The 22,696-nt window shown below is 42.7% G+C and overlaps 1 protein-coding gene across 4 annotated transcripts in view; it reads left to right on the top strand.

Moving 5' to 3' along the window:
- LRCH1 (leucine rich repeats and calponin homology domain containing 1) overlaps positions 1–22,696 on the top strand; it is a 205,983-nt gene that overhangs the window by 135,226 nt on the left and 48,061 nt on the right. For all 4 annotated transcript variants that reach the window (XM_025478295.3, XM_025478297.3, XM_025478293.3 and 1 more), the window contains exons 4-11: positions 5,680–5,785; positions 9,999–10,135; positions 10,847–10,974; positions 12,162–12,225; positions 15,151–15,256; positions 17,024–17,151; positions 19,662–19,729; positions 21,993–22,079. In XM_025478295.3, the coding sequence (XP_025334080.1) occupies positions 5,680–5,785; positions 9,999–10,135; positions 10,847–10,974; positions 12,162–12,225; positions 15,151–15,256; positions 17,024–17,151; positions 19,662–19,729; positions 21,993–22,079 (824 nt within the window). The remainder of the gene's footprint in view (positions 1–5,679; positions 5,786–9,998; positions 10,136–10,846; positions 10,975–12,161; positions 12,226–15,150; positions 15,257–17,023; positions 17,152–19,661; positions 19,730–21,992; positions 22,080–22,696) is intronic.

Genomic DNA, 22,696 nt, shown 5'->3' with positions numbered 1-22,696 from the left:
TGAAATGTTTATTTGTGTGGGGAGTTTGATTTCAAGGATCAATTATTGACAAGACACTGGGTGTATCGTCCTACATCTGAGGAAAATCCCTTCTTCCTTATTTTCATCCATGGCATTCCGACCTCTGAGCTAGGTATTGGGAAGACATAAATTCATGTGTCTCACATAGTCATTTTTCCACTTGTGGTCTCTGGAGATGCCCCAGCCCCTCTGGTTCCTGTGGGACAGTTGGGAATCCATGGCTTGTTGAAGATCCATTCTGTTGGAGAACATTGGGGTGGTATGCGAAAAGGTGTGAAGTTGTGTTTTATACTGAAAGGAGACATTCACTAATGTGATAATTTATCCTACCAGAGGTTGCTTGATAAAGTCTTGAATATAAATGAGCAGATTCATTTTTTTAAGGATCTTATTTATTTATTCATGAGAGACAAAGAGAGAGAAGCAAGAGACACAGGCAAAGGGAGAAGCAGGCTCCCTGCAGGGAGCCCATCCCAGGACCCTGGGATCACCCTGAGCCAAAGGCAGACGCTCAACCACTGAGCCACCCAGGCGTCCCTTAATTTTTCTTAAAAAAAAGTTCTGACTACAGGCATTGAGGTTTTTGATTGTTATGGAATCAAAATTGACATTATTCCTGAGTTAAGTATCTGACTTTTAAAATCTCTTCATTATCTCTGTTGTGATAAATGGATTTTCCTAATATCACAAGGAAATTTGAATTATTTAATCTTGCCACTTCTTTGTACATAGGCACAGAGAGGTTAAGACATTTACCTACAGTTACACAGTGAGTCATACAATAGACATTTCCCCCCAAAAAAGAGCATGATCCCATGATGGGAGTTAATAGCTTGGATTTCCTGTCAGAATGTTCGCATTTCCTTCCATTAAATAAAGAGCTACATTTATTACAAAAATATGACTGAAGCGATTGTATAACCACACTAGATTTTTGAAAACCTGAGGGTCAGAGCAAGTTAGCTTGTGAGAATACCGCATGTATTTGCACAGGGTGGCCTGGTCTCACTGGACGTCTTTCCCTAACCAAGATCGTCTTGACACAATCCACAGTGGTTGTGTTGGTTTTCATTAGAGGTTACTCCTTGAAAACACTTTTCTTTTCTTTTTTTTTAAAGACTATTTTCTGAAAGTGAACATTAATAATAATTTAATAACCCCTGAATTAATCTGATGTTTTAAATCCTTATCATTTTTGCATACTGAAGGTAGTAAATTAACAACTAGCACTTAATAACAAAAATCTATTAGTCTCCAATGTGCATTTAACACTTCTAGAGACTTCCTTTATTGCCTGAAGGGGCTGGCATGAAATGACTCTAAAGTTTTTCCTTTGGTTACTTAAAAACATGTTGATTAAACTAGTGGAAAAAAAGTTTATCTTAAGTCATAGTTAAAATTCTCCATTTGATCTTTATCTCAATTACTAAGTTGAGCTGGCCGTTCCATAAAAACTTAAGTTCGAGACTTAATGTTCTTGTATATAAACTAGATTCATTTCTATATACTAGAGAATAGAATTAGTAAATATGTATGACATGCTTATGATGATTTCTTCCTGGCCTACCTGTATATTTGCAATATTCTAACAGTAAATATATGGTAATTTGATTCACTGAAGCTTGAGATAATTATTTTCTAAGATAGAGCTTAGGGGCTAATAAGCAATTCAGAAGGGATTCACTTTACTATTCTAAAAAGAGCCAATGAATCAGAAAGTCATAGCTTGGTAAATTCTCCCTAAATGCAGAAGTATGAGGTATTGGTGTCATTTATTTATTAAATTTATTTTCCTAAACATTACCTTTTTAAAATGAACTCAAAATTAAAAAAAAAAAAAAAAGAACCATACCTTAGGCTAAATGTGGACAGACATGTCCTAGAGAACCAGACCGTCCTAGGAATACTGCTTTCACGTGTTCTGAACTGAAACATCTTATCTCTATCTTATCCCTCAATTTAGACTAACATCCCCTCCCCCCTCCTCCTCATTCCGCAGTGACTTAAGACCCACGGGGTTTTAATTTTTGTGATGAGATTCATAGCTCCTTTAAAACATAGCAGCGTTCAGTGACTGGAAGGCCATAGACTTTGCATAATTTCACAATATCGATGCTACAATAGCAAGAAGTCTTTATCTGGCTTTCACGCTGGATCTCCCGGCGCCTTTTCTCCTCGTTGTTTTGGCAGGACAGGAAATACCTGACAGCAGAGTGCTATTAGAATAATTTGACCTTCACCATACAGCCCTCCAAATGTGAATGGACAATTGGACCTTGTGTTTCTGATTGTCTACAGATGTCCTGTCCTGCAAGTCAGAACGAAAAACTCTGTATTGTTATGTTCTTTTTTTAAGTGTAAATTGAGTAACTGCTTTCCTTACTAGTAAATAAGCATTGAAATATAGTTGAAGGGAGTTGATTTTCCTTGATGAAGCCATTATGTGAGAAACATATGTTTAAAAAAAAATTACCTGGTATTTCGGGAAACAGCAGCGGGTAATCAGCGGCACACAAGGTGAATATAGTACGGACCAAAAAATAGGATACGACTGAATGAGACTTTATGCTGTGAATATGCTGCCTTAATATATCTGTTATCTATTTGTTTCCCTCTCTCTTCTCTTTTTTTTTTTTAAGTGATTTTTTGGGGGGTGCCTGTGTGGCTCATTTGGTTGAGTGTCCAACCCTCGGTTTAGGCTCGGGTCTTGGTCTCGGGGTCGTGGGATTGAGCCCTGTATTGGTCTCCTCGATTAGCAGGGAGTCTGCTTGGAACTCTCTCTCTCCCTCTCCCCTTCGCCCCCCCCCCCAATAAATAATAAAATACAAGAATGATTCTTAAAAGAATTCTGTCCTTGGAACTTGGGAAAATTGTCAGTTTCATATCAAAAATCTGATTCCCTTCAACTGCAAAAAGGATCTTTCTTGTGCATTCACACACTGACTTACAAAAAGTGAGTGGGGATGTCAGTCACATTAACTCCTCTCTAGGGATGGAAAATGCCCCCTGTTTCTTCCCTTGTGACCTCCCCACCCCCCACCCCAGCCCCAGCTACCACCAGTGTGACTGTGGTTGCGAGTCCAATAGGATGATTTAATCTCATATATCTCTAGGGCTTACCTGTATACCGTCTATGTGAGAGCTCGGCTAAAAGTGTGGAATGCTACTACCTCTTGCTTCTTCGTGACTTGATTGAGGCAAAGAAATATAAAGATCTCACTGAAAGGATTTGGTTACTGTCTGTGGCTGATCAGAAGCCATAGGAATCAGGAAAAGGTGGCATTTCGTTTTTTTGCTTCTTGTATATGGAAGTCTATGCAGAAAGGCAGAAGTATTTAGTGACTCAGTGAGGGGCAAAAGTGACTGAACAAATCTCCGGACCTCTTAATTCTTTAATTCCTTCCTTTAGACTTTTACTTCTCTGCCGATGTACCTGTGGGTTTTTGTTTTTGTTTTAATGCATCAAGAGCCAGCCCGGGGTGATGGCATGGGACACTCCGCGTTGTTGGTCAGACGCAGAGCATAGAGCGGGACCGTGGCTGAGTGCACTGTGTAGACTCGGCCTCTGCAGAGGGCTGCCGCACTCCTTATTCCTCTTCAGCAGGTGATACTCGCTAGCAGCCTCATGACCTTGCCAGATTGGCGGATCACCTGCGGGTTTCCAGATGAGAAGAGATTAGAGGACAGTGCTCCCCTGTGTTCCGCATGGTCCCGCTCTCACAGGGAGCCCTGGGATTTCTGGCAACGGGTCAGTGGTGAGCTCTTCTCATCAGAGTGAGTGTGGGACTGATTTCTGCAGTCAGGCCTTGCTGCCTTCTAAAAGCGGGGTGGGAAAGGGTTTTTTTTTTTGTTTTGTTTTGTTTGGTTTGGTTTGGTTTGGTTTGGTTTTTTGCAGGTTCAGGAGTGATGTGGGGTATTTAAACACTCGATCTCATTGGGATCAGACCTCGCCCAAGTAGATCTGGGGCTCTGCTGTCTCAAGCAGGACCCGCCAGGGATTGGTATGTAGGTCGGAGCGTCCCAGAGTGCCAGCCGTGGGGCCCATCCCTCGCTTTATCCCTGGCATTCTGCTCAGCGCCGGGAAGACGGAGTGGCTAAGACCCAGGATCTCCCATCGAGGAGCTCACAGGCTCGTAGGGAAGGCAAACGTGTGAGCTCATGAGGGCAGGACCACTGAGGACGGCGCCGTCGTTGTCCCTGGGCGCGTGATCAGACGGGGATGGAAGGGGGACACCTCCACAAAGGCCTCCGAGAGGAGCCAGCGTTGAATTCAGCCTTGGACGGTGCAGGGGGGCCAAGGGGACCACACTGGGGGGGCGCGCCAGGCAGGGAAGAGCCCGACCAGGTGTGGGCCCCTGAAAGGCTGGGACACACACTGGTGACAGCAGACGGCCACGGGTGGGGGGGGGGCTTGGGGACGCAAGGGGGGCTCTCAGGGAGATGGCACAGGATACACAGACCAGCACCGGAGCTGCCAACTTGGGGACGATCCCTCCTGCGCTTCCGGAGCTGGGACAGACGTCTGAGCTGGCAGGTGACGCAGGGAAAGGACACTCTGGCAGATTGAGGAGCAGGAGGCCGGGAAGTGACTGGGGAGCACCACAGTGTCGCAGGAGGGAGGACATGGCTCCGAACAGGACAGTAGCCGGGGTGGGGGCTGAGCTTCCAGAGGAAGAGGCAGAGGGGATGAGGGGAGCGGATAAGAAGGGTGAGGCTGCAGCTCTCACTCTGAGCCTGTTGGGCAGTGGTCCCCATCCACAATTGATGGGATGTTACGTTTTTCCCTGCAAGAAAGGGACGTCATAGGCAGCCCGGGTGGCCCAGCGACTTAGCACCACCTGCAGCCCGGGGCGTGATCCTGGAGACCCCGGATCAAGTCCCACATTGGGCTCCCTGCATGGAGCCTGCTTCTCCCTCTGCCTGTGTCTCTGCCTCTCTCTCTCTCTCTCTCTGTGTGTGTTTGTCTCTATGAATAAATCAATCAATCAATCAATCAATCAATCAATCAATCTTTAAAAAAGAAAGAAAGGGACATCATCCGTGTGCCCCATGGTCTTGCTGGTAAAAATGTGCTTGCAGGCATTTGGGTGCACAAAGTGTGCAGCCCCCCATCACGGACTCCATTCGACAGAAACAGTGCCTCCAAAAGATGCCGTAAGGGTCATGGTTTCCACTGTAAGATGTGGGTGTGTGCTAGGTGGGGTGTGTCACCTTCTGTTTCGAGGCGCTGTGGGAGGGCAGCTGAGGAGCGGGCGGCCTTCGTTCCTAGTGTTGACTGCCCGGGACGCCTGACTTCACCCCCCTGGGCCCCACCTTTCTGACACTACTAAGCTGCTAATACGGCCTCACGGGTTTGTCGTGACAGTAAGATGCGATCGAAGCACGAGAACGCAGCAGGTGCGAGGCCCACAGAGTAGCCCCTGAATGGCCCAGACATCCTTCCTCTCTCCTCTTCCAGCCTCAGAGGATGTTCAAAAGGGTGCACTTTCTTTTTCCTTCTCTGCGCTGAGCCTTGCTTGGCCAGGGGCATCCAGACCAAGGTAACGATGAACCCAAGGAGCTGTCCTCATATTTAAATTCCTTAAGGAGATGTCACGCGGGAGGCTTGATTTCCTGGAAGAGGGTGTTTATCATTTCTGCCTTTGCTTTTTGATGCAGGACGTCAGCTGCAATGAGATCACAGCCTTGCCCCAGCAGATAGGTCAATTGAAATCTCTACGGGAACTGAATGTCAGAAGAAATTACCTTAAAGTTTTACCACAAGGTAAAAAAAGAATAAAACAGGAGATGTTTATTTTGTTTGTTTGCTTACTTCTGGGAAGAAGGTAGTTTGGTTATGTTTATGCATGCCCAATAATATTAATTATATTAATATGAATCATATGAATTTCACACACAGATAACAGAAAAGTTCATATTCATATTTAGTCGGGGGCACGACAGTGCAGCCATTCCCCCGTAGAAGGCCGTGTGTCTGTTAGTTTGCTCACATAATAAAGTATCACAGACTGAGTGGCTTAAACAACAGAAATTTATTTTCCCACAATTCTGGAGGCAGGGAATCTAAGATCAAGGTCTCTCCTGAGGCTTCTTGCCCTGATTTACAGATGGCTTGCTTCTCCCTGCATCCTCACGTCATCCTCCCTCTGTGTCTCCATCCTAATCTGCTCTTCTTAGAAGGACACTGGTCATATTGGGTAGGGCCCACTCACATGACCTCATTTTAACTTAATACCCCTTTGAAGGCCTTATCTTCAGATACAGCCACATTCTGAGGTTCTGGGAACTAGGACTACTCCAACGCAGGAAATTTGGGGACATACAGTTCAGCTCACAACAGGAGGCAGCATGAGTTGTTTTTGGTATGGATGTGCAACGTTCTGGAACATCGGGCCAACACCTTAGGCGATGTGTTTGGTCTCATAGGTCCAGCTGTTAGGATCTCTGGCCTTGGGTATCTGGTCGCCCTGGTTGGGAACCGCCCCCTGAGTCTAGAATCTATGCTTCAGGTGAGAGGACCACCCCTGCTGAAGTGGCACGTGGGCTAACGTCACTGGTTGTTGCAGCGAGTCTCCCAAAGGCCAGAAGCCGGGATCCTCCAGAACCTCGGCGTTGAGGCTGGTTGCCCCCTCAGACATCCCTGCTCAGGAGCCAGCCTCAGGCCAACCCTTCCCTGCACCTGTGGGCTTCCACAGCATGTCATTCTGATATGCTGTCTTTGGGTTCCAATAAAAAGTTACATTTCTTCAGGAATTGCAGGCTATTAAGAACTTTGACAAGCAGCTCTGTAGATGTTGGTGGATCTGAATTTCATACGTTGGGATTCTTGTTTGGACTTGAATCAGAATGAGTCGACGAGCAGTAAAATACCGAATGCTTTCCCAAAAGACGTATTCCAGGTTTCAAAGATCGCACTGCTTTCCACCCGTTTCATTTAAGGCCCACCAGGCATACCAGGGTTCACACATCTATTTAAAAATATACCTCAAAGCAAAAGCATATACTTGGAAACAGAAACTAAAGCATTTGGTTAACCCGACACTACTGCAGCTGGTTGAGAACCGCCTGATTTGTATTATTCTGTTCCTGCATCTTGCTCTTTGGCCTGAAGGCAAGCCGGTGAAGCTCATGGAAGGGAAAAAACTTTATAAAATATGATGCACTTGGATGGGAGGTTTGAGTATCTACCTGCCATCCTGTCACTTTTCGTGCACTAACTAGCATCTTCAAGAAGTAGAAGTGGAAACTCTGTCGGCACAAGGACTTATTAGTTTATGACTTTGAGATAACCAGGTATAAAAAGATAGATTTTTCATTCTGTCACAGTCTCATCCATTTTGAAGGGATGAAATTATTTTTCTTGGTTTGAGCAAGTGCAAAGGGGAGATGCTCTTACAGCACATTTCTAAGCATTAAACCTCTTGTGGCACTAAATGCAACTTTCCTCTAAGCTCTTGTTGCTAATCGCTGAAAGCTCATGACAGATCACCAAACTCTCATTTTCAAAAGAAAAAGGGTAACGATCGTTTCACGGATGCCTAGAATAGTCTAGAAACGTGTGAAAAGTGTGTCTTTTCTGCAACCAAGGTCTTTCTTTCTCTCACCACTCCTTACACTCTTACCTTCAGAGCATTCCCTTGCTCTGAGGACGGCATTCCCATCCCTGAAAAAAGATCGGTTACAAATTTCTATCCTTTCCATAATTAGGTTTTCTCAGGTGTAGTAGTTTAAAAATATATCCTCCAAGCTAAAACTTCAGTTTACTGGAAAAATCTCTCTCTCTCTTTTTTTTTTTAATAACTTCCTGCATATCAAGTTTCTTTTCTGCTTCACTCCAGAGAACTCGATTAACAAAAGGGCATTGATAGTGCTTTCAGGCAACGAATTTAAAGACTTTGAGTATTTACTTGTTTTTCCTCTGTGAGTACCCTTCCCCATATGCTTTCAATCTCAGGAGGGAAAACGAGTCTGTGGCCGAATTACCCATATCAATTTTGTGGTGGTTTCACTACACATACTGCAATGAGGAGACCTGCATTTTGTTTTTTTCTAGGCCCAGAATGGACAGAGTTAAGATTAAAGGAGCCCGTCATTGACCTTCTTTGCAACAAAGGATGTGCCTTGGAATTTTTTTTTTCCTCTTCCTCCCTTTTCCTGCCCTGTTTCTTGCGACCATTTCTGGGCCGCTGTTCTCAGCCACCACTACCACCACCACCACCACCATTTTCTGGTTGTGAAACTGCCAGGCTCTCGTTTTTCCTAATGAAGCCAAGATGATAATTGTGTTCCAAACTGCAATTAACGGGAATGGGTCATAATACAAACCATTCTTACTTTATTTACCCTCTTTGGTTCAGTTGCCTCTCCTCCCCTTCCTGCTGTGCCTGCCAGGAACTTAGCCCTCCGCCTTGCTTCAAAGCCTTCACTGTCCCAGGCAGAGAATCGCTGAAGATCCAGAATCCAGTTAAGTTTTGCCACTAAATTTGCTGGCCTGAGTTCAGTGAGTGAAAAGAACAGTCTCTGAGACAGATCCCTATCACTAAGGGTTCCAGCAAGGGGATCTGCCTCCGGGATCCAAATCCCTCTACACACTAGTCCAGTTTGAGGAATAAACCATGAAGTGAAAGAGATCTGACTTTGCCCTTGACCTTCCAGATTCCATGCTGTCCTCCAGGTCCCCGTCCTCCCTCCCTCCTTTACCTGCAGCTCACAGCATCAAGGCAACCTCCAGGATGAGTAGGGTGCCAGGCAAATCGCTGCCCCTGCTCTTGGGGGGGTGGGGGCGGAAAGTGGGGGATGAGGCCTGGGCTCGGGCAGGGACTTGCTCGGCACCCAGCACTGAGTTTGGGACCTGCAGAGTTGGATGCTCTTCAACCTCTCTCCTCGCACTTGGGTCCTGTTTTAAATACAAAGTAATCCCCTAAGGCAGGAACCAAGGAAAGTCCCTTCCACACCCAGAGGCCCGGGGCCAGGAGGCTTGGAGGAGAGATCACGGTTGCTAAGAGCATCTCTGTTTGTGGAACTTGAAGCAGCCTCTCTGAGTCGACTGAAAACCCTCAGGCACACTTGGGGGTGGTAGGGGGGAGAAGCAATCGGGTCACTTCTTACCGCAGGTCACTTTATATAGCACCTGCCTGTCCTCCCCTTTGGATCTCCTCGCAGAGCCCAGAGCCCTTACCGAGGCCCCTCTGCCATATGTGGGAGTGGCCCCCCCAGGGACCTCACTGCTTGGCCCTAGTGTCGCTCTACGTGTCTGCTGTCGCTCAGCCTCTTTGCTCCGTGAAATATAGTCGACTTCGTTCCCTGCAGCTGCCAGCGTCGGTTGGAATGCTTGAAATTACTGAGTGTTTACTATGCCACTGGGTGGGGATTTGAAGCTAAATATAATGTTCTATCTTGTTTGTGGAGCTGCAGGAGACTTTTCAAAAGCAGTAGACTTGAGCCTCATCAAAGCAGGATTACAGGGTCCATTGCAGAGTTCTGAATTAGATGGCATTTAGTCTTGAAAGTAGAATTAGAAAACCCAGGAACACATTTCTTGTAACTGGCTCTGAGACTATGCCAGCCCAGATACGTTGTTGACTCGATAAGAATATTTGATGATTAGCACATTGTTCGTATGCTTGCAAATGAAGTGAAAGCATAAACCTACCCAATGTGGGGTGGCTTATGTGATTGTTCTGCTGGAAGAAAGGCCTTTCTAAACAAAAGATACTGTAAATGTCAAGTGTTTTTTAGCTCTTATCAGAACTACTAACAATTTAAAATGATTGTGCTCCCAATGGAAGATTTTCCCCTCTCCTTTAGTAAAATATTTTAGACACAGACCACGTATTCCTGATGCACAACTTGCTTCAATTATGTTAAATATTTTTCCTGGTAAGCAAAGAATGAATTTTTGAATGTTTAGCCATTTAATCTTGTTGCTTTCTGAATTTGTGTTTTCTTTTTCTTTTTCTCCCCGCCCTGTTCTTTAGAACTAGTAGATCTTCCCTTGGTAAAGTTTGACTTTTCCTGCAATAAAGTGCTCGTGATTCCCATTTGTTTTAGAGAGATGAAACAGCTGCAAGTATTACTACTTGAGAACAACCCTTTGCAGTCTCCTCCAGCACAGGTGAGGGATGGCAGCAAAGCTGTTTCATCGCGGGATACGCCGTCACTAGTGCGTGCGTAACTCTCAGCAGAGCTGGGCCTTTGCTATTCTGCTGAATTAATATTGTTTGGGACATGATCACAATCTCTGAAAGATGAAACTTTGGGTAAATCAGTAAGTTGTCTTGTGCTGCGTCAAATCCACTTACCAGCATTTGGATCACCATTCTGATCACTTGCAATCCTAGGATTATAGGATCATACAAATGTTAGCAATTGTACGTACCTTGGAAACACCTACATGGAGTGTAGGGCCTATTAAAGGAAGCGTATATTCCTCACTTTAATGTGAGCTGAGAAATGGAGTTTAAGCATTTTCACTTATGGGTGTTGGTATTTAGAGAGAAGTTTCAAGTTCAACTGTGAAACCATGTGCTAAACGAAATGAATGCTCCCAGAATTGGACTGTTACCGTGTCAGGTATCTGACTTCTGTACTTTTTTTTTTTACACTATTCAGAATTAGACACATTTCTGTTAGAATGGTTTTCTATTCAAAGTAGCATCTGGAAGACACGATTGCCTAAATTCTCAGATGTTCTGGAGAGGTCAGATTTGGTGTGCATTGTTGAAGCATTGCTTAAAATGAAAATGCAAAAATTAAGATATCAAATGTCTAGGGTCTACATTTTGTTTTGCCCTTAAACAAATACGTATTATTAATTTCTCCGTAGATTTGCACAAAGGGCAAAGTGCACATATTCAAGTACCTGAGTATACAAGCCTGTCAGATTAAGACAACCGATTCCCTTTATCTCCAAACGATGGAGAGGCCACATTTACAGCAGCACGTGGAGGACAGGTGAGTGTGACTGCAGTCACTCAAAGCCCCCATTTGGAATTTGCTTAGGCCACCGTGCTCCTGGTAGGGAACTCCAAAAATCCCTTTGCCTCACTTAACCAGTGCAGATTTATAACTCAAGCATTCTAGCATTTTGGAATAAGAGAGAGAAAATTGGTGCTGTTGATAACCTTTGGCATCTTGCAAATCTTACCTTTCCTAATTTTAATCAGTAATCCGTCTTTCATGAGTATTGCGTGTGTACGCGTGCTGTGCATGTGCGTATATTTTTGTGCTAACGCACATGTACATTAGATGCATGTATATCTCCTTATAAATGCAATCTGTAATATAAATAGAGGTATTGTTTTGTTTTGTTTTGTTTTGTTTTACCTCTTAGTTAAAACAACCATATCAAGCTCAGGCATGTCTTTTTTTTAATTGTTAATTTTTAATATGCCTCAGAACATTGTTAAGAACAACTGGAGGTTTCATTTTGTAATTGTGTTTTAAAAATGCAGTGTGCACAGTTTTTGCCATTTCCTGTTTGGAACAGAAGCATTAGAGTCCTTTCAAATGCCCTTGGCCTTTCTGTGGCATAAATTGGGCCTTGAATTTTCAGGGAACAAAATTCCCACACTGAACACGTGTATAAAAAGCTCGTTTTGAGAGGTCTTCACGGCAGAGACCTTCCTTAGCTTTTTACTAAAAAAATATGGTGACTTAAAATCTAAGCCTGCCATAGGGTATCTTTATATAATACTTAAAGTATGTATTCATTATTTTATTTTTATACACATCAAATGTGTTTATTCACTGGAAAAGAAGCTTACAGATTGATTGAGAGTAAGCACATAAGAGGTAAAAGCCTCTCATAAAAGCAGTTAGGCAGTTTTTGCTTTCTTGGACACTAGAGTCTGTAAGATAAGAAAATTGTCACCTATCTCAAAAAACTGACCACTTGTTAGAGTGTGAATTTATGAAACCCTGAGCACAAAGAATTTATTCTGTACTCTGTTTAGAAAGACTATCTGATTATTAGGCCTTTGTGTCAATCTCCTTTAATATTGGGTTGATTGTTGTCTTATGGGAGTAATAAAACTTGTATAGCGAAGTCATTATTTGAGTATAAATTGGTGTATCTTGTTGTGAACTTTGTGATTTCATTTTTTTCTAAATGGATTCCATACTGATGGCATCTATCCCAGCAAGAAGGATTCTGATTCGGGTGTTGGAAGTGATAATGGAGATAAGCGTTTATCTGCCACGGAGGTAATTTTTTGTGATTAGATATTTTTCTTTCTGTGCTAGATATATACATCTGCCTGCATTCCTGAACTCCTGTGTGGTAAAGGGCATTAATGCATCTGTGTGAGAATGTGTGATGAAGTTTGTGAAGGCGATTTGAAATCCCCGAAGTGTTATATAAACAGGAGCTGTTGTTAGCTTTTTCTGCATCTTTAATGTTTTGTAAATATCTCAAAAGTGGAGTCTCTGTCCCCTTCATCTCCCACCACCTTGCTCACATTACCTAGAGTATTCTTGAATGTTTCATAAATATTATGAAATGACAAAGAGTGGTGTGCAGGTACACATGAGGTATTTTTATAAATGTGTTTGTAGGAAACAAGTTATTTACATGCATAAATGTTAAGGAGTCAAATGTGCTTTGCATTTTAGCAGTTTACCTACAGGAAATGCAGTTTTGAGTAGCCATAATTTTTATAGTAATATTTGTTTTCCTGAAGCTCTTTGTGTTCTTTTCCAGCCATTGGATAAAAAATTGGGTATTTGTAAGCTGAGAGGTCTCCTACACTAGAGCTTCCTAAAGTGGTTACAAATAGCTCATTTAGCATATTTATCTCATTTATAGTTAGATGCCCCAAAACCTTCCACTAACATACCATTAAATAGGATTTCTTGACCGTGGGAGCTAGAAGGGATAACTAGGGTAGGGGGTCGATGTATCAGGTCTTCCCTTTTGAGGAACTTTACTGAGTTTTTGTGGTTATTGAGTTTTGAGACATTATACTGCTCTTTGAAGATGTAATTAATAAGCCAATTACCCCATTTAAGGAGTTCACATTTGTCCTGTGTGTGACTCCAAGAAAAATGCCTTTTCCCTGTTCTCTTCAGGTCTTTGAGGGTTAAGATGTACCTAAGATATTTGCATTTATTTCCTATGAAATGCTTTATAAAGCAATGTATTTAAAAGTTAGGGTGCCCTAAGATCTTTCTAATACAGAACATTTCAAAAGGAGTTTGTAGGCAGAAAAAGAAGGCCAATTTCTGTAAAAGAAAATCATTCTCATGAAGCCTCATGAATAGTTTACTGTGGCTCCCTGGGGGAGAAAATACTCAACACACTGCTTTATAAGTTGTATTTAATTCAGCCCCCTTAGCTTTATTAAAACTCGTAAGTCCCCTGAAATGTCCCATTGTTTCAGAAATTACTCACCCTAAGCTTATTTTCTATGAAATTAAAACAGACTCTGCTTTATCCTTTATCTGTTTTTTAAGGGTAATTAAGTTCATTAATAAAACATCACACAAAGAACTTCATTATCCTTTTGTTCTCATTTAATACAAGTAGGATGCTAATATTCTAAAAGGAGGCCAGGGGTTTATTCCCTCTCTTTTAAGTAGATGCATCTCTTTGGAATTTTGGAATTTTGCTAAGTTTTTAAGATGAGAAGAGGGTAGAAGGAAGGACTACAAAAAGGGATATATTCAACAGAATCCAGCACTTACATCTTCCCTTTGGCCTTTTTTTCTTTCACATTATAGCCTCATTACCTGAGAACACCTCCAAGAAATGTGTTTTTTTTTAGAAGGAAAAGAGTTCTGAATTATCCAATGTAGCTTTCTATTTTCACTTTGGCAAATCCGTTGCCATCTCTGGTCAGTTTATCTTGTTCCCCACTTATGTTTCATTGTGGCATTCAGAAAGCACATCTCATTCCCTGTGTTTGGCAGTTGCCATTGTCTGATTGATTTAGCATTTGTCTCTAAGGAGTCTAAAGCATATTTTTGTCAAGATAAACATGCAAAAAAACGGGCGGCTGACTGGATATCTGTTTAGTGGATGGAATGCACACTCGTTTTGCGCCAGTTTCTAAACGATTTGTGCACGTGTCCAAAAGTAAATGAACACTGTACTCTGAAAGTCATGGCTTCAGGAATTTCGGAGCAGCCCACAATTCCCTGAAATGTGTTCTATGGAGATTCATGATCCCTGTGATTTGGAAAGCTTTTCACTAAACATCGACCCTGAAATGGAGACAGGGGAAAATAAATGAGGCTCCATATTTCATTTGTGATGGAATCATAGATTATCTAAATAAACTTCATCCGCTAGTGTGGGAAACGAGCCCCTCCGGAGACAACTCACTTTGATTACTAAATCGAAGCTTATTTTGAAAATTGCACAGAGCACATGCCCTTTAAGTACTACAGTCACTTAGCACTTCATATACGTGATGCAGCCCAAATGCCTGCATTCTTCAGCCTAACGCAGGGAAATAACCCAAAGCCTGATGTTGCACATAAGATGCACTGTGGGTAAATGAGCTATTGTCATATACTGCCCACTTTTTGTGACTGGCCGCGTGAAACCTTAATGCAGTTTTGGGAAATTGGCATGTCAGATCTCAGAGTGCCATTACTATTACGATTGACTAGTCCTAGGGCTGGTGTGATAGTAAATTCAGTTATGCTTTTGTTCTGTTGGGTATTCTATAGTCCTTCCTAGCGCTCTGAATATTGCTCTTAGGCTGGCAATACCATCAGGTACCTGACAAAATTTCAGCTCAAAACATATGTAAAGAGAAACACTTGAGTGTTAGCTCAATGAATTTTGACAATGTGAACACACCCACGTTACCAACTGCCAGTTCAAGAGAGAGATCTTCACCAGGACCCCAGGGAGCTCACTCACGCACCCACCCTCACCCTCCAAGCCAAGCCTTGACATTATCTTGACTTCAAATACCATGGACTGGGTTTTTTGTTTGTTTTGGTTTTTGTTTTTGTTTTTGTTTTGTTTCTTTTGGTTTTTGAACTTCATGTACATGGAGCTGTTCTTTGTATCTGGTGTCTTTTACTCAATATTATGTTTTTGTGAATCACAGCATTTTTTCTCTTATCACATAGTGTTCTCTTAATCTACATTGATAACGTTTGTCCCTTGAATCATAGCCTTCTGATGAAGACACTGTTAGCCTCAATGTGCCAATGTCAAATATCATGGAAGAAGAACAGATCATCAAGGAGGACTCATGCCATCGCCTTAGCCCAGTTAAAGGTGGGAGAATGAAAGATGGGGAGAAAGTGCTTGCTTTAAGTTTTGGATGTACGTTTATAATCTACACAAACAGGGCCATGAAAGTAGCTAAAGTTTATTGAGCCTTTCATGTGCACCAGGCTCTGTGCTAATCTGGGAAGGTGATCTCATTTAGAGTTCAAAATTCTGAAACGGATGTTCTAATCATCTCCATTTTATAGGATACCAAGGCTCAGAGAGTTTAAGTAACTTGCCGGTGATCACACAGCTAATAAGTAATAGAGTTATTCTCATTTTGAAGATTTATCTAACAGTCTTTAAATCCATTCTTGGAAAGCAAATGCCCATACATAGATATGTTAGGCAACACCAGTTGTTATAGCACGTAAAATCCCAAATCTCATTGGTTTAACACAATCCAGATCAAGTCTACATGGGAGATGACAAGCAACTCTCCTCCGAGCAATGATTCAAAGGCCCGAGCTGCTTTCATACTGTGACTCCACCATCTTTAACACAAGATTTCCATAGTTTCCAAGTCCTGTCTTAAGGCAGAAGTGGGCCGAGCACGGAGGCTTGCTTCGCAGGAGGTTTTTAATAGACTGGGCCTAGGAGTGCCCATCACCCACAAGGTAGGCTGGGATACACGGCTACATCTAACCACATGTGAAGGTGGGAAGTGTAGTTAAGACATGTGCCAAGGAATCCACTTGACTGTGGACAAAACAACTGACCTTAATTCTCTCACCTATAAGCGAGGTGATTAGATTAGGTAATATGTAGGGTCTTCAGTAGCTCTCAAATTCTGTGATTCTCTAACAATCACCAAGTGATCACTAAGTACTTTATGTCCTATATACCTTGAAAATCCTAGCAATATATTTCATATATTCATGAGAAGCTCTCATTTGATTCTATTAGGGTGTTTTTTCTTTTTTTAACTACTCCTGTTTATTCAGTGACTTTAAAAGAAAATACTAGAATTTAGTGTTTAATGATTTGTGGAGAGATGATTTCATAATATATGAATGATGTAGAGCTAGATTCATATGCAATTATCTCCCTAATAATTTGGATTTGCTCTCATTAGTGATGGGAGAACTGTGTGAACCAACTCAATGTCTAGGATTTGCTTTCACTTTTTACCTTTATGTTTTTAAGTTTAGCATTTATGCTTATCTGAGGTTATGATTGGAACCATACATTGTCCAAGAAAAAAGATCACTTGTGTACTTTATGCAAAAATAAAACTGCCGCTTTATTAACTTAGATAAGCTATGTAACGTTTTACGGTATACGAAAATTTGTCTTAGGCAAATTTTTAACATAAAAGAATTATGTAATTTGTTACTGGTGAGCATTTTTCCTCTCTGTAGGAATCCTAAAGGGTGGCCCTACTCAGTTCTTTTTAGTTTCCAGATCAGGGAGGAGAGATCTGCTTGGTGTTCCTTTCCCCTCTTTCATACTTGCTTTCCTCTGTTTCTTAAAAAAGTTACCGGAGGTTTCATTTCTTTCATAAGGGACTAAGTAAGCCATGAAGAGGCCTTGACTTTCCAGTTCACCATAGAGGGCTTTCTATTTCTTTTACTCTTCTTTCTCTTTTTCCTCCTTTATTCATCTTTTCGGCCGACCCTTTAGGGGAGAGAAAAGTTGGGTCATTCATAGATCTCCAGAAGCGGTCACAGCAGTGACTGAAAAATAGTTCAGTGGTATTTGAGAGTCATCTGTGCTTTGTTCATCTCTTCATAAAACCTTGTCTTTCTGTGTTTCTCTACATTTTCCTAATAGGGGACTTTAATCAGGAATTTCAACCAGAGCCTTCCCTTTTGGGTGATAATGACAACTCAGGAGAAGAAAGAGACCAATTTACTGATGGAACAGATGTTCTCCGTTCCGAATTCATAACCTATATTAAGGCAAGTGGAGGATCAGCTAATTTTTTTTTTTTAATTTTCTTCTGTGTGATGCCGTAGAATTTAAGGTCAAGGTTACCAGTCCATCACCTTAAATGTCAGCATACTGCCCGTCTCCTCTGGTTTCTATAACATCTTCTCAAAATTTGGGGTATCTATTTTCTGACGTTGGGAGCCGGTTCTAGTCATACCTCGCCTTTTTCTCTGTAAATGTGTGATTTTCTTTACATTCAGTGATTGCTTCCACTGCTCAGTGCATGATGATAAGTTAGCAAAGGTGTCAGCCTTACTATCACCATCTGGTAAAAGTTAAAATAGACTCAAGTTTCACATTCTTTTTCATGTATTCTGAGCGAATGTTTTTCTGGGGGGTACATCCATAGTATAAAGAGAAAAGTGGAGACTCATAAAAATCTAGAAACGAATGTCTTCTGTTTCTGGAAAGGTCACTCAGAGAACACTTACTCCTGAGCTCTTGTACTCACCCTGAGGGATTGAAAGGTTGGACGAAGTCCCTGGGTTTTCAGGTGGATCTTTGTCATACTAGCAGCAAAAAGAATAGAGAAAAACTAGCCCCTTTCTAGCGCTGGTAGTGGGGGTTCCGTTTTGAGACATGATTGGTATGTGTCTGCCAGTCCTTCCGGCTCAGGTGGTAGCACCAGGGAATCACAGGGCTAATTGGATAAAGTTCATTTTCACGTGACTCACGAGAGATGAGGGTCCCGGGCTGACTGTGGTAAAGCAGGTGGGAGGTCTCTAGATCCCGTCCCTATTTCCTGAGGTTGGTGCTGTGATGGCTGCTGGGCTGAGCATTAGCTTAGGTCAGCCTCAGCTGGGAACGCACATACTGGGGTCTTCAGGTTCTCGCCGCTCTGTGGAACCCCCACGAGCATTGATTTATTGATTGATCCACAAATGAATTATAGTGAGTAGTAAACTCATAAAAATGGAACCCACAAATAATGAGGGTATCAACCGTATAACCCCCTAACTTAGCAAAAGAAACCCATAAAGCCCTATGTTGCATCCTGAAAAATACACTGTTGGCTCTACTTTTATTATAAAACCAAAAACTAGAAGGAAATACCCGTGTCCCCTGTATTTGAAAACCAACAAAGAGAGATTACATAACATGGTTTCTTGCTCATTTCTGATAGTGTATCGTTGCCCATGAATTTCACTGTTATTTGGGTAGTGACATGGTAGTTCCTGTGTTGACCGTGCACTAAATCTATAATTAATAAAAGTCTGAGTGTTTTTTTAAGCCAGAGGCTGGCATCAGGTGCCAGCCACCTCCTCGGAAGAAGACTCTTCCCAGTGACACATGAGGGGACTGGGCTGGGTCTGAGTTAGTTAACAGCGTGTCAGTCCTAGTGTCTGTTGTTCTTTCTTTGCCCCCAGGGATGTACCACCATTCGGGGGTGGCTTATTCTCTGGCCCTAGGCTGAGTTAAGGCAGCATTTCTCTGTGTCAGAGCTGAAAGCGGACAGAAGCACAGGGAAGTCTTAGCAGTGGGACGTACCTTTCTAAATAAGCCCATCACAATGTTCATTTGGAAAAATAACCGTGTGTGTGTGTGAAATGAAAATGATCCCATTTCATTTCAGTGAAATCTGGGTACGGTGTGCATGTGTGAAACCAGTAAATGCAATTTGAGACATTTCCTCTTGTTTAGTATTTTATGCTTTCTTTTTCCCCAAGAATACACACACACACACACACACACACACACACACACACATCCCTCATCCTCTCGCAAACAGTAGCATGTGCATTCTCAGGTGACCCAAGGAGGAATCTGAACCTCAGGAGGTGCTAAGAGGGCAATAAGAAATAGAATCATGCTTTGCATTTCTGACTCTAAGTTAACAGGTATTATGGTCCTGGGTCAGGTCCCTCTTTTTAAAAATTAAATTTTATTGTTCATTGTGGTGAAATATATGTAGAACGTAAAGCTTCCCATTTTAGCCATTTAAAAAAATTCATTTAAAAATACAGTTCAGTGGCGAGCCCATTCACACTACTATGCAACCATCACCACCGTCTGTCTCCAGAACTCTCTTTATCTGTATCTTTTTATCTTTTTTATCAATGGGCAGTGTTTCACTCACTGCCCATTGAACTTTAATCTCCCCTTCCCTTCACCCCTCTGCCCTGGTAGCCACCGTTCTGCTTTATTTCTCTCTGAGCAGCTCCTGTAGGGACCTCGTGTCACTGGGATCTTACACAGTTTGGCTCCTTGTGACCGACGTAGTTCACTGAGCATCACGTCCTGCAGGTTCACCGTGTTAAAGCAGGTGTAGGAACTTCCCTCCTTTTTAAGGCTCAGTGACGTTCCCATGTGTGTACAGAGCACATTTTGCTTATCCGTTCATCTTTAGTTGGACACTTGGGTGGTTTCCACCTTTTGGCTGTTGAGAATAATGCTCCTGTGAACATGGGCTTGGGTAGGGTTTGACTGTTGACTGCCGATAGCCAGCGGCTCTCAGAAGACCCGTATGTTCTGTCCACAGGATAGGACAGAGGACTGTGAAGAACTGCTACGGATAGAAGAGGACACGCACTGGCAGCCTGAGGGAATGTGAGTACCCAGGGCCCACTGAGGAGCCACCATCCTGTGAAGTTCAGGGTTCAAGCAGAAGGCAGCCCTGTCACGATAGAATTTTGGTCTGTTTTCCTTTGGGTAAGCTGATAGTCTCACCCAGTAGTATCGATAAGTTGCAAGTTTTTCTTTGTCTGATGCTTATCGTCACAGTACAAAGTCACACCTCTTCCTTGGCCTTGGGTTTTATCTGATTGGACGCTGTGGATAGAATGTGATTCAGGAAGTGAGATGAAATTTCTACACTGGCGGTTCTAAGTGATTTCCATTTGTCTCAAGAAACCAACAGGTTGACCCAGAGCAAAATATAGTCCTAGACACCCTTTACCACCGAGTCTTTCAGGTTCGAGATCTGAGGAAACCACGTACCTCTCATGAGTTGGTCCCATGTCCAACAGTTGGTATCACTAACATTTATTCTGTACTGTGGGCCAGGCACTGTCCTAAGCACTTCACAGTAACTCATTTCATCCGTACACCAATCTTAGAAGTTCTGTTGTCATCCTCCATTCCACATACGACAAAATTGAGGCGTGGAGAGACTGCCCCAAGTCACACAGGGCTGGGATTTAACCCCAGGAATCTCCCATCACAATGTCCCTTCAATTCTGTTGCATCTAAGGATTCACGTGGCCAGCTTTACAGGCGAGGGCATGAGTCATCTATCAGATGAGGAACGATTTCCAGGGGGAATTGAGCTGGAACCAGGTGACATAACAGTAGATTTTTGGTTCCCAGGATTTTGTTTTCCGTGATCTGGCACGTACACCCGGACCTTCCTTCATACCTTGCAAGGGGTTTCCCCTTAGTGAGGGTTGCCTATGTTGTTAAAAAGTGTCTCTACTTACAGAAACACGTTGGCTCATCTTCTGTAGTGGAAAGCAGTAACTATGATCAGATATCTCTTGACCTTTAAAAATGTTGCTAAGTTCCTTTCCAGTCAACTGTCCAGTGTTATCAACTATTCGTTGAATTTATTTCCGTAATATCAAAGAGGACTAGCTTGATTATAGAATCATAGAATGATAGGGAAAGAGATATTATAGGGAGAGTGTTTCTTTAAACTATAGCTGACCCTCGAAGAGTGCAGGGGTTGGGGCGCCAGGCCTTGGCGCACAGTCAAAAATCTCCATATAATTTTCAACTTCCCAAAGCCTTAACTACTAATAAGATAATGTTGACCAGAAGCCTTACCAGTAACCTAAACAGTTGGTTAACATATTTTGTATATGTTTTATATACTGCATTCTTTTTTTTAAAAAAAAGATTTCATTAATTTATTTGACAGAGAGAGAGAGCACAAGTCGGGGGAATGGCAGACAGAGGCAGAGGGAGAAGCAGCCTCCCCACCCAGCAGGAGCCTGACCTGGGGCTCGATCCCAGGAACCTGGGATCATGACTTGAGCTGAAGGCAGATGCTTAACCAGCTGAGCCACCCAGGCTCCCTATATGCTGTATTCTTACAGTAGTAACTAATTTTTCCTGATTTTTTCAGTATTTCTAGGCTATGCCATTGACCTGTGAATTTTTTCAAATTGTTGCAAAACTCTAAAAAATTTCCCGACATATTTATTGAAAAAACCTGCGTGTTAGTGGACACACGCAATGCAAACCTGTTTCGTTCAAAGATCAACTGTGGATAAAGTTTCGGAATCTCCATTCAAAATCTTATTGGAGCTTAGTAAAAAGCTCAGGCCCCAGTATCTGGCTTAGATTTTTTTTTTTTTTTTTAATGCCACAGATCATTTTGCTGCACAGAGAGCCTGCAGCGAGAAGCACTATCCCCCAGCAAAGTCCCATATTTTACGAAAGCAATAAAACTGAGCCACACTGCTTGCACTGGACTGAGAAGAGCCAGAAGTAGTGCAGACCTGCTGCAGCTGGGCACCCGTGTGCGTCCCCCTAAGGCTCAGGAAAGCGCAGCAGGAGAACCACCCAGCTCGTGCATTGCCCTGATTTTATAGAGGAGCAGATGGAGGCCGGTGGGCATCGAGACTGTGTGAGCTGCTATTTTATGGCAGAGCTGGGCTTCCTCCCCCCCCCCCCCCCCCCCAGTAGCTCCACTTGCACAACACTCTTGCGATCCTTCCCACAGGGTGCTGACACATGTTTGTTATAATGTTGAGTTTGTCAAGGTCACTTTTATATGGTAGATGGGTTTTTATAAGCTTGTTCTCAAGAATCTGGATAACATCCATGTTCTAGTAATCACTTTCATTCTTATACTTGGTTCGTGCTACAGAGTAAGTTCATCCAAAGACCAGGACATGGATATAGCGATGATTGAACAGCTGAGAGAAGCAGTAGATTTGCTGCAAGATCCCAACAGGTATGCGTGTCTTTTCTAGGCCCAGGCTTCATGTGTAAATAAATATATTATCTCACCTTTAAAAATATTTGTGTGGGCAGCCCCAGTCGCTCAATGGTTTAGCACTGCTTTCGGCCCGGGGCGTGATCCTGGAGATCCGGGATCGAGTCCCGTGTCGGGCTCCCTGCATGGAGCCTGCTTCTCCCTCTGCCTGTGTCTCTGCCTCTCTCTCTCTGTCTCCGTGTCTCTTATGAATAAATAAATAAAATCTTAAAAAAAAATACTTGTGCATGCAGCTTGGGCTCAGTCTAACCACCAAAAAAGAAAAGTTTTCACAGGATCCATAAGTAAAGGAGTCACACTTTTGGAGTGATTGAGATCATTGTTCCCTGCTCAGGGCTCAGTCCTACTTCTCTCTGTCCTCTGCCCCTACACCCTGCTTGAGCTCTCTCTCACTCTCTCTCTCTCTCCAATAAATAAATAAAATCTTTTTTAAAAAGGAAAGAAAACAGAAATACGATAAAAGTGCGTATTTGATATTGCTTAAAATTTAACTCCCGACTTAGAGAAATATCAGGGAGATACTGTGTGGGTCCACTTACACACAGGATCCTCCCCCCGCAAAAAAAACAGTTTTA

The sequence above is a fragment of the Canis lupus genome, chromosome 22 (genome assembly GCF_003254725.2).
Source record: "Canis lupus dingo isolate Sandy chromosome 22, ASM325472v2, whole genome shotgun sequence".
NCBI lineage: Eukaryota > Metazoa > Chordata > Mammalia > Carnivora > Canidae > Canis > Canis lupus.
The sequence above is the reverse complement of the archived record's forward strand: the minus strand, read 5'-3'. Positions and strand labels throughout refer to the sequence as shown.